Here is a 12,166-nt window from a genome sequence, read left to right as displayed (position 1 = left end):
TCTGGTCAAGAGTGTCCAGCCCTGATTCGGGAAGAGGAGATGATCCAGGCAATGGGATTGTTATACCCAACTAGGCAAGGCTCTATGCAATTTGCTCTAGTTGATCCTGCTCTGAGCTTTGGGATTAGACTAGGTGATGTCTGCAGGTCCCTTCCAGCCTTAACAGTTCTGTGATTTTTATGACCGTGTTAAGAAGTAGCTGTCCTGTTGTGACCCTCATAGGAGATGTGGTACTTGCATGATGAAAGAAACTTCAAGGATTTAAATCCGTTTGAGTATTGGAGAGTAATTCTGCAATAACAGAGATGAACTGAACATTTTAATGAAGCTTTGTCCATATGTTCTGCATGAGGATTATAATTTTGTCAGCTTTTTCCGTCCTTTTCTATTCTGCTGTACTGTCTTTTCTTCTGTTTTAGCGGAAATAGCATATTAGCACATCTTGCACATGGGATGGTTTTAGAAGCAGTTCCTGATTCTTCCCTTTTTGGAAAGCTTCTGTTTGTAGGAAAGACAAAGAGACCAAGTAGGACAACTTGCACGCTTCACAGAGTTCAGTGCTCCTGATGCCGCTTTACTTTGTTCTTGCTGCCCGACTTCGGCTTAAGTAGGCAGGAGGCAACCAAATGAGAAATGTGGTGGGGGTACTTACAGTATGTATGGCAGGTAGCCAAAAGTATGTGGCAAGCATTCTCCACAGAAACGTTTTTGAGGAAGCTGTCGCTGGACAGGAATGTTTCTGATGTTGTTCAGAACTTAATTTGTTTAGTTATTCAGCATGCTTTTGTTACAGTCTGTAGTCCTAACGGAGTTTTAAGTCATGCTAAGTCATGTTGCCAACCCCAGAATGTTTGTAAATCTGCAGTGCTATTTCGGTGTGTGTTTGTGGATAGTCTGCTTATGTACATAATATGAACTCAGTCAAGGTGTCGATTTAATACACAGGTGCCAAAAATGCATTTATTTGAAGGAGGCTCCTTACTCTTCTTGCAAAATTAGTAGTAGAAGAGAGATCATGGATATTCACAATTTGTTTCAATAGCCAGCATGTGTTCTGCATTATATTTCTTGGAGTTACACTTTGCTTTCTTTATGTGATGTCAAACTCTAGAGACCTGGTACTTTTTCAGTTTTCTGATATATTTGTACTTCACTATTTCCAGACATGAGTTGTCAAGAATTAGCCATGGAAGTAGTTCAGTACCTATTGCAGCTTGTTGTCATGTCTGAAAGTACTGGCTTCTTTTTGTCACTGAGGAATTACTGAAGAGATGTGTTATATGGTGTTTCTTCAGCTCATCACACAGTAGGAATATTTTAACAGTGCTGCATGTTTTCAGCTGAAAGGTGTTTTGTTTTGGGTTTTTTTTGCTTTTAAAATTAAATTAAAAGCTCAATCAGAATCAAAGGACCACATGAACCTGTACAGTTCCTTCATCAGTTATGCTGACTGGAAAACATTGTCAAGAAATAACCATATGGTTATTAACTTGACTGTGCTATATAGGGCTGTGGTCTTACTCCATTTTGAAATTCTGATAGGTAAGATACAATTCTGGTAGTAGATATTTTTGTTTGAATTTCCTTTATTGCTAATTTTCTGTTAAGAGGTAGTTATTTTTAAGGGTCTGAGCAGTTCTTACCAAATGGACTGATCTCTGATGCTGAATAGTACCAGGAACATCAGGTTAAGGAGAGGTTTTGAATAGGCAAGAACTGCTTCATAGCATCAGGCAAGACCAACCTCCTGTGGTTGAGCCAATGCTTATGGATATCACATGATACCTTTTTTCCAAGTAATTGCAGCGATAAAACCCTATGGAAAGAGCTTCCTTTGTCATCTGAAGAATGTTTGGTAGCTCAGTTCTGAGACTCTTAACTGCAAAGCAGAGTGCTGCTTTGGAGCCTGTAAAGCTGCTGAGGATGGCAGAATGGGTATTCCTCAGAGCCTAATTTCTTTGTTCACTGATACACAGGACCACTTTGTTCAAATGGTTTTGGGCTGCAGGCAGATTTTTATTTTCTTTTTATTCAGACTAGGATATACTTAGGATCCCAAATAGTTCAAACTAAGTCAATCAGTTTTTTCAACACTCTGTAGAGATTCTCGGGATACTAAGCAAATTTGCAGACAATACAGAACTGGGAGGAGCTGTTGACTCCCTCTAGGGAAGGGGGCCCCTGCAGAGAGACCTCAACAGATTAGAGGGCTGGGCAATCACTGACCACAGGAAGTTCAACAAGTGCTGGATTCTGTACCTGGCATGGGCCAGCCCTGGCTGTGTGGACAGACAGGGGAATGAGATGCTGGAAAGCAGTGCTGTGGAGCCAGGAGGGCCAACTCTGTCCTGGAGGGCATCAGGCACAGCATCTCCAGCTGGGCAAGGGAGGGAATTGTCCCCTCTGCTCTGCACTGGGGTGGTCTCACCTTGAGTCCTGGGGGGCAGGTTTGGACACCACACTATAAGAAAGATAGTAAACTATCAGAGGGCGTCCAAAAGAGACCTACAAAGATGGTGAAGGGCCTTGAGGGGAAGCCGTGTGAGGAGTGGCTGAGGTCACTTGATCAGTTCAGCCTGGAGGAGACTGAGGGGAGACCTCATTGCAGTAACAACTTCCTCATGAGGGGAGGAGGAGGGGCAGACATTGATCTCTTCTCTGTAGTGACCAGTGACAGGACCTGAGGGAATGGCCTGAAGTTGTGTCAGGGGATGTTTAGGCTGGACATCAGGAAAAGGTTTTTCACCCAGAGGGTGGTTGGGCACTGGAACAGGGTCCCCAGGGGAGTGGTCACAGCACCAAGTCTGACAGAGCTCAAGAAGAATTTGGACAATGCTCTCAGGCACATGGTGTGACTCTTGGGGATGGTCCTGTGCAGGGCCAGGAGTTGGACTCGGTGATCCTTGTGGGTCCCTTCCAACTCAGCTGATTTTGTGATTCTCCATTCACCTGAGGAAGGTGTACTGCTGGGATTCATTGCTTCCTGCTGTCTTCAGAAGGCTTGAAATACATTCAGGTTTCAAATAAGGACCTTGTAATGTCTAAGTGTTGATATTGCTCTATTCCATTTTGTTATGGTTATTGGAAATTACTCGTTATCTTAAGAGATGACTTGTGGCAGTGCTGAGATACTCTGACACAGATGTGAAAACTTTGTAGGGGGTAAAGAACTCCCTCACTCCACACCTTGCTGCTTCTTCCAGTGTCTGCTGAAAACTCCAGCTAAGTGGATGTTGCTTTGGTGAATCTATCACTGTTTGTGATTTAGATACTTCTTTCTGAGCGAAAGAGATTTTTATCAAAGAATAACCTCTTCAGTATTCATACCCTCCAAGGCAGGCATTGTATCAGGTTGCTTTCTCAAGCAAAGGTGTTAAAGTTGGGGAGGACTCCTCATGGGAATTAGAAGGAATGAATGTATCACAGCAGGTCTTGTCTTGCTTTCTGAAGTAATGCTATTGTGTGTATGAGTATAGTCTCTCTATTTTAAAAATGAGAAGGTGATGTAATTGGGGGGGTGAGATGACTAGGGAAATCAGATTTCAAGATGGGGAGCATAAAACCCACTGTAGTTATGAGGAGGCTGCTTTTCTCCGCAGATTTGGAGATGTATTTGCATACCTAGATTCATCAGTGCGTCAATGATAATTTGCTTTGGAAGAACAGTTCCCTCAGTACAAGTGCTTGAATGCTAATCTGTGTACTGCTTGTGGATGTGCTGGAGTTAATTTTCTTCCTAACAGCTCCTGTGGTGATGTGTCTTCTGTATTTGTAAATAGTGAAAATAGTGTTGATGACTCAGGGATGTTTTTGTTATTGTTGAGCAGTGCTTACATGGAGTCAAGGTCTTTTCTGCTCCTCACCCCACCCCACCCCACCCCACCCCACCAGCGAGGTAACTGGGAGTGCACAAGGAATTGGGAGGGGACACAGCTGGGGCAGCTCACCCCAGCTGACCCAAGGGATATCCCACACTATATGGTGTCATACTCAGCATATAGAGCTGGGAGAAGAAGGAGGAAGGGGGGGACGTTTGTCTTCCCAAGTCAACATTGTATGCGATGGAGCCCTGTTTTGCTGGGGATGACTGAACAGTGCCTGTCCATGGGAAGTGATGAATGAATTCCTTGCTTTGCTTGTGTGCGTGACTTTTGCTTTATGTATTAAACTGTCTTTACCTCAACCCATGAATGGTCTCAATTCTATCTTTCTGATTCTTTCCCCCATTTCATGTGGAGGAAAGTGAGCGAGCAGCTAGGTGGGATTTGGCTGCCTATTGGCATTAAACCATGACATTTAGTAATGGCTGTACTGGAGTCTATTAAAATATTGTAGTGTTAGTAGCAGCACTTGGGGAAAGGATTCAGGATAAACCTCTTGGATAACTTGCTTTAGAGTCAGAGATCTGCAAAAGGCAGTTAACTTTGTTTCATTACACTGGTTATTTCTGTCTACTTTCTTTAGCTGAGGAGAGTAATTGTGGATTTTTGTCTTTCTAGCTGTAGACTAGGGAACCTTATGAAAAGAAAACACACAGTCCCTTGTTTGTGTCTGTCTATCTGGGAACTGTAGTTGTAGCCCATAACAAAGCATTCTTCCACCTAGTTAGGCATTTACATCAGAAAGTTGCCAAGGTATGTTGGAGATACAGTTTGTCTATCAAGGACGGGTGGTTCAAGGATGAAGGTATTTTTTTCAGTTGTGAAGTAATTTATTGACAAATTATGTGACGATAAAATGTTTTTCTGCTAAGCTGCAGCAGGACGCATTCTTCTTACAACAATATCTTTTCTCTTGGCAGAATTATTTTATTATGAATCTGCAGCAAGTTGCTTTAGTGTCCACAGAATGTATATTAAATTTGAAGTTGCAGTTTAGATAATGCTTTTCTCCAAATCTCTTTCTTCCCACCCCACATTCCACAATATCTCCTTGACCGCATAGAATTCATGAAACTAGGGATGTTGCTTTGCAATAGATGAAAACTTTTAGTAATACTTTATACTTTAGTATAATGTCTTTTTAAGTGATTGAAATATACATGCATTATATATATATATAAAAGATAATGGTTTTGTTAATGAGTAGGTTATTTGCATATATTTCTTTAATCAAATGATACTTGCATTTGGCTAACTTTTAGCAGATTGTCAGTGTCGTCAGAAATGGCCCATAAGAAGAAGAGGCGTATAAGAATACTGATAATTCTGTAGAAATAACTGGTTACCATGTGTTTCTGCTGCTGTCTACTTCTAGTTTTTCTGTGTGATTAAATCATTGTAGCTTACTGATTTTAATGAGTAATTCAGTTGAGGTGCCTCTGTGCCAGAAGAGACCTGCATTTTGAGCAGCCTTATAGCACTTGTATAGGAAGATACTTGTTTTAAAAATTAATGTGTGTTTAGTCTGTAAATGTACTCTATTAATTTATTGCCAAAATGTAGTCAAACAGAAGGCCCTAAATGTAACCTTGCTAGTGAATTCTGTTGTTTCAAAGCTGCTTTTCTGACTCAAGTTTTGAACTTAAATATATCATTTTCAGTTTCACCTGTAAGAGGTAGGGATTACTCAAAACAGACTTCCATGGACTTGAAGGAAACTGTCTCGTGTCAATTAGTTGTTGGGGTTTTTGAAGTCTTAAAATATTTTTAAAACGCTGCATTTCTTCCTGTTAAAAAAAGTTTTCTTACCCTGCAGTGTTCTTGGCGAAATTACTGAAACGACTCTATGGTGAAACTTCATCATCTTCTCTTGTTTGTACTTCAAGTAGAGAAGAGGCGGTGATTCTTGAAAATCTTGGATCAAAATCTAAAGAACAGAATTTGGATAATGTTCAGATTTCATCAGCAGATGCTAGCACATCAACTAGTACACCCTGCAAATCATTTCAAGGTGAGACTGCATTGTCATTTTTCTGATAATATGCTTTTAAATATAGCTGCTTTATTTCAGAACAGTATCGTATATAGTTTTTTCATCTATTGATACCAACAGATGAATTCTAGGTACTTAATACCTGAAACACTCGAGGTCAGTGCATAAGTCCTATGAAATCCAAGAAATAGTCTTGGTGTGTATGCGTGGGTGCAGCATTTAGCAGTAGCAAATATGAAAGTTCAGTGTAAGTTATTAACTGTCTTTGATATAATGTCTGTTAAATGGTGATAAAATGACTTCTACTGGTATAGCTCTGCTCAGCTGTTAGAGATACACACAAAGATTGGTGGGAATACACGATCCTGCCCTTGTGTTGCAACAGAAACCCCATGGCAAACGCAAATCCAACAGAAGACAAATATTAATTCAGAGACTGTGTTAGTCCCTTGCGAAAGAGCATTATTTTGTGTGTGTTTATGCAATGAACATGGCACATGAATATTTGAACAGGTAAGTAAAAGTCCTTTTTTTTCAAATACGTTGTAGAGTGTGAATGGCATGCCAAAAGATGGAGCTGGAATATGAGGTAGCTGTGGTATTACTTGTGGGTGAAAAGCTCTGTGCACAAGTATATAATGAGTATAAATTGCTTTGTATTCATCTAAACCAAATTTTGCCATAACTAGAAGGTTGTTAAACTGACTTGAAATAGAAAAGTATGTTTCCCAAGAGTATAAAAAGATTTCTCCAGGGGAGATGCTCAGCTCTCCTTTTTACTTTCCCACAGGGAAGAATTGATAGTGGATGTGGTCTGGGGCAGGAGAGTAAAGTCCAGAAAGAAGTGAGCAGAATGATGAGTAGGGTTAGAACTGTGTGCTACATATTAACAGGTGTTTGTCCTGTTCAGGGTTCTGCTTCGTAGGATTAATTAGAGGATTGGTCTGAATTGCAAAGGAGCTCTGAAGAGCTGGTTTTCAAGAATAACCTCTCAAAGCACAAGAATGGCTTATTTTGATATGCAGAAAGCTAAGCAAATGTGGCAGGATGCCTGACTGAGCTCAGATGTGTCTGGGAGAGCAGCAAAGGGAAGGTGAGGGAAGTCTAGCTGGGACAAGGCAGGCACAGGAGCTGTGTCATCACTGTGGAAGCAGTCCCACAGTGCCTGAAAAAGAAGAGCAGAACATGCCTGTTAACAGTAACCAGGTTCAACCAACAGTCCAGTGACACCAGGAAAGTTAATAGTGACAAGGCAGGTCTGAGGTCAAGCCAGTATGTCAAGTCTGTGAATCAGTATGTGCATCAATTGGTCTGGAATATCCCTCTGGTCAGTTTGGGTCACCTGTCCCAGCTGTGTCTCCTTCCAGCCTCCCACTCACCCCTAACTTCCTCATCAGCGTGGCAGTACAAAAATCAGAAAAGGCTCTGGCTCTGTGTAAGCCCTGCTCAGCAATAACCAGAACATCTTTATATTATCAACCCTGTGTTCAGCACAGATCCAGAACACAGCCCAATACCAGCCACTGGGAAGAAAATTAACTCTACCCCAGCCAAAACCAGCACACCATTACTGTAATAGAAGATTGCTTGGAAATTTCAACTTCTGTAGTTCTATATGTTTTATACTCAATTTGGTTTTCTAGATTAGTACTTCTCGTACTTCTTTTGTGTAGTCAGTAATGAAAGGCATATTTTCAAAAGATTGATAAACCAGTAAACTTATTCTATGCAATGATATGTGATAGTATTGGGAACTAATTGTCCTTTCAAAATAGGCTATTTATTTGCTCTATGATAAAGGTGTGCTGAATATGCACAACTGTGGAGTAATTTCTTAAGCTAAAACTGTCTTCATTTGTAGTGAATCTATACCATTCCTTATAAATTAGGGCCTGGCAAAACTCCCACTGAAATGGGAGGTGAGAGGGAGAATTTACATGACATTGTGATTTATAACTTCTCTGATTTGTTTATACCTGATTCCTAATGCAGTGTTCTTCAAGGTAATGAAAGAACAGCTTTTTATTCAGAATCCTAATACAGGGGAAATATAGCTTATAGGATAGGAAACATGGAGTAAAAAGAACAGGTTTATATTTAGGATTTTCACAGCAGAGCAACAAGGTTGTTTTGAAATTAACAGCAAACTATAATTGAGTTTGTTTTCTGTTGGAGGCATGCAAATGCCACAGTAGTACAGAAGGGGTTCGGCCTTGATTCAAGTTCAACATATAAGTACTTAAAAAAAAAAAAAGCCTTGAAGTGATAAACTCATAGGAAAAAAGATAAATCAGTTAGTTACCCATCTGGGAAACCAACAGACAACCATTCTTTTCTGGCTATGATTTTATTTCAATTTAAGGATCTCTTGCATTTACGTGTGGTGATTTTATAGCATTGGACACTGAAAGTACACATTTAGAGATAGGCTAGAAGGTTTGAGCTAAAAACTCTGTGACCTTGGTGAAGGAAAAACATAAAAGCGTTGATTGAATTTTTTTATCATAAACTGTTTTAAGTTACTTCTTACTTACAGACCAAAGATTATGGGCATAACTGCAAGGTAGCTGATGATTTAAGTAGCAATAGTCAAAGATAGGTAATTGAAAGCAACAATGGAAAGTGAGGGATTTTTTTTGTAGATATTAACTCTTTCCTATTTTGAAAGTGATTATTTCAGTCCTACAAAATACTTCTAAAAATGATCTAGTGTCAATAAAAAGTCGAGGACTACTTTAAAAATAAGGTGACTTAGTGTTTTGGTTTGAAAGACAGGTGTCTGCTAAGGAAGGCAGGAGCCTCCCTTGGAATGGCAGATGCGACTCCCCTTCCCTCCAAGTTGTTATAAATTTGAAATCAAGGGGCTTTTAGGCAAAGATAGGGGAAATAGGAATAACAATTCTTTACTATTATATATCTATATGTGTATAACCAGTCAAACAAACAACAATAACTATGGCAGTAACAGCAAACAATCACAAACCCAGTCCCAGCCCTCTCGGCTGTCAGGCCCTTTCCCCTCGGGTGCAGTTCCGCTCGCAGCCGGCAGGGGCGCTGGCGGCTCCCGGTGAGCAGGGCAGGTGCGATGGTTCCCCCGCGGCTGCAGGGGGCGCTCCGGAGCGAGCTCGGGGAGCACGCGGCACCGGTGCCCTGGGATCCCGGGGAGGGATGGAACAAAGGCTTCCCAAACCCCTGGGCAGCCGATCCCGGTGTCCGGCCGGACCCTCAGGAACAGCAGGCTGGAACGGCAGGCTGGAATGGCAGGGACGAGCACAAATCCCGGATGGCAGACAAGATGTATCCACGTGGGGAACCCCCCGGAGGTCTGGAGAGGCAGGGCGAGCACGGCTACAACGTAGTGAAGGCTCAAAGCAACGGCGGGGGCAGGGTGGCCACGGCTCAGCTCCCAGCGGGGCAGGGAAGGTGGGCTTGGGATCCCGGGGTTTCTCCGGCAGAAGGAAGAACAGCCGAAGAGAGCAGCCTCTCTGTCCAAACGTTGGGGACTGACTGTCCACCACCCAGGTGAAACAAAAGAGTAGCCAGATGCACTCCACTCTCAGTGGGTAGCTCTTCTGTTTTTCTTAAGTACCGAGCAATTTGTCCCCTTAGCAACACGTATGGGGAAAATTCCTTTAACAGAAAAAAAAATAAACAGGAGAGCTCCTAAAACCCCAACACTTAATCTTAAGTATTTTCTAGCATTAAATAACAGATTTTACTATCAAACTCATCACAATGTCCTATTTGCCTTTTACAGTTATTCTCAGATTGTGAAAATACCATTACCAATTTGTCTGAGCTCAACCACCACCACCACCTTCCCCCTGTGAGATTCTGATCTTTATTGGAATGCAGTTTGCAGCATTGCCTTTAAATTTTATGGACATGTCTCTATTGTCCTTCCGGATGCAGGCTTTTAAGACCATGCTTTTATATCCTGTAAATATTTGTGTTTACATTCCTTTTTTTGAGACCAGGTTGAGGTTGAGATGCTTAAGAAGATGAAACATCAGGGCCTATGTTAATGATGGGTTCTCATTTAATTTTGGATAATTAATAATTTAGTATCAGAAAGGGTTATCCTCTAAAGCTCCTCACATGGTTCTGGAACCAAAGCTCACAATAAGACCCAGAATAACTGGAGATGGAAGGCAAATTCTGAGAGACACTGTCCTTTGTGACTATAGAAAGGCCTTCTGAATGGTATTTGCATTTTCTTCCAGAAGGTGGTGTGGACATACTTACAGCTTTTTACCGCCTAGGCTGGTAGTTCAATGCCTTAGAAAGCCTCGGGCAGCCTAGAGAGGTAGCACGGGCAATCCAGCATTTCAGTAGCTCTAAAAGCAGCAAATAGTAGCTGCAAAACTGAAAGCACCAGTAGAAGCAAAGAGGGAGAAATAAGTCTTCAGCTTGTCTAATTCCCGCAATTAGAAGCTTTCAGACAGAAACAGAAGCACACAGATGTTCACAGAAAGATTTGCAAAGCCAAAAGAGGGCAGGCCCCCTCTCGGGCCCTTTCTTTTATTGGGAGAAGGGGAAAGGGGAGGACTGGGGGCGGACCCGGGGTGAGCGGCCAATCAGACACTGCTGAAGAGTTTGAGTTACATTTGGTTTTGCCTGTGCTTGGAACAAAGGGGTTCAGAGCACATGGCAGAGGCAAGTCCTGCCTTGTCTTGGGGAGGGGGAAGGGAAGTTCGGAATAGGCAACAGCAAGGTGGTACTTCTGTTAGGGATGGAGAAAACATGTGGAGGTGTCATGCTTCTTCTGGGCCCCAAAGAAGGAGAGTAGTCATATCTTTTTTACTTAAAAAGAGAAATTTTTAATTTTTTAAAAACAAACAAAACAGCAACAACAAAAAAAACCCCACACAAAAAAACCTACACAAAAAAAAACAAAAAAAAAAAAAAAAAAAAAAAAAAAACAAAAAACAAATGATAAACCCAAACCAAAACAAAGCACTTGCCTGTGCTCAGAATCTCCATCCTAGGGCATAGATAGTAAGATATACCTTCTCTTTGGATTATAGTTGTCGTAAATCAGGCTTTTTTTTTCCCTTTGTACCAAAATACTCAGTGATAAAATGAATGTAACCAAAGTAGGGATTCCTATCCCCCAGGACAATTCGATAAGACTTTCTAAACACTTCTTCCCTTGAGGAACTTGATTCATCCATTGTAAGACCTGTAGTTCTTAATTTCAAAAGATGCAATAAAAGATTTTTTTCTTACTTCAGCATAAAGTTAAAGAGGGTCTAGATTACCATCTTTATTACTTTAAACCACTTAAATGTTACACACATGTAATGAACCTGAATCTCATGGCAGGCAAAGCATTAAAAGAGAACAAGTGGAAAGTTGAAAGCTCCTAAAATAAGAGAACACTTTCCCTAAACTAAGCATATTTTGTGAATATGCTTCCAAATGCTCTATTAAAAATGCTTTAAAACTTGCTGTACCACAAAAAGTAAAGTATCTGGCAAAAGACTGAGCATTTCAAAATACAAATTGCTCACTTGGATTTGTCCAGAGGATTGGTTTTGTTTGGTTTTGACCTTTGTTAGGGCCAGATCTACTTGCAACAAGGATTAATATAATGAGAGATGTTTCTCATGAGGTCTGCAGTTCTGTGATTTATTTACTTTTCGTTGATATTTTAAAACCTCATTAATTATTTTTAATAGCTTTATAGTATATATTCAGAAGAGACATGCATGCTTCTAACTAGAGATTTACTAATTGTAGAATTGGTTTTTTCACAGAGTCACAGAATGGGCCAGGTTGGAAGGGACCACAGTGGGTCATCTGGTCCAACCTCCCTGCTCAAGCAGGGTCATCCTAGAGCGCATTGCACAGGATTTCACAACTTCTCTGAGCAATCTGTTCCAGTGCTCAGAACCCCCCCACAGTAAAGAAGTTCTTCCTCACCTTCAGGTCGAACTTCCTGTGCATCAGTTTCTGCCCATTGCCTCTTGTCCTACTGCTTGGCACCAGCAAGAAGAGCCTGGGAATGTTCTCTTGACACCCCATGTTTTAGATACTGACAGACATTGATGAGGTCCCCTCTCAGTCATCTCTTCTTGAGGCTGAACAGGCCCAGCTCCCTTAGCCTTTCCTAGTAAGACGAAATGGCCTCCTTAGTCTCTGACCTTTTCTTGGTCAGAATTATAGCTACTTTTTATAAGGCTTGGGATTTACTGATCAGTATTTAGCATCTTCCTTATAAAAATAAAAATTTTAGAGTCGCCGAAGAAGGATAACTGTGTTCAAGTGAAATATATAGTGTTCAGTTTGT

The 12,166-nt window shown here is 41.2% G+C and overlaps 1 protein-coding gene across 7 annotated transcripts in view; it reads left to right on the top strand.

The window, feature by feature from the left end:
- ERICH1 (glutamate rich 1) overlaps positions 1-12,166 on the top strand; it is a 96,975-nt gene that overhangs the window by 9,517 nt on the left and 75,292 nt on the right. For all 7 annotated transcript variants that reach the window (XM_032104582.1, XM_032104575.1, XM_032104576.1 and 4 more), the window contains exon 2: positions 5,698-5,892. In XM_032104582.1, the coding sequence (XP_031960473.1) occupies positions 5,698-5,892 (195 nt within the window). The remainder of the gene's footprint in view (positions 1-5,697; positions 5,893-12,166) is intronic.

The sequence above is a fragment of the Corvus moneduloides genome, chromosome 3, assembly GCF_009650955.1.
Source record: "Corvus moneduloides isolate bCorMon1 chromosome 3, bCorMon1.pri, whole genome shotgun sequence".
NCBI classification, from domain to species: Eukaryota; Metazoa; Chordata; class Aves; order Passeriformes; family Corvidae; genus Corvus; species Corvus moneduloides.
Note: the sequence above shows the minus strand (reverse complement) of the source record. Positions and strands in the feature narration are given on the sequence as shown.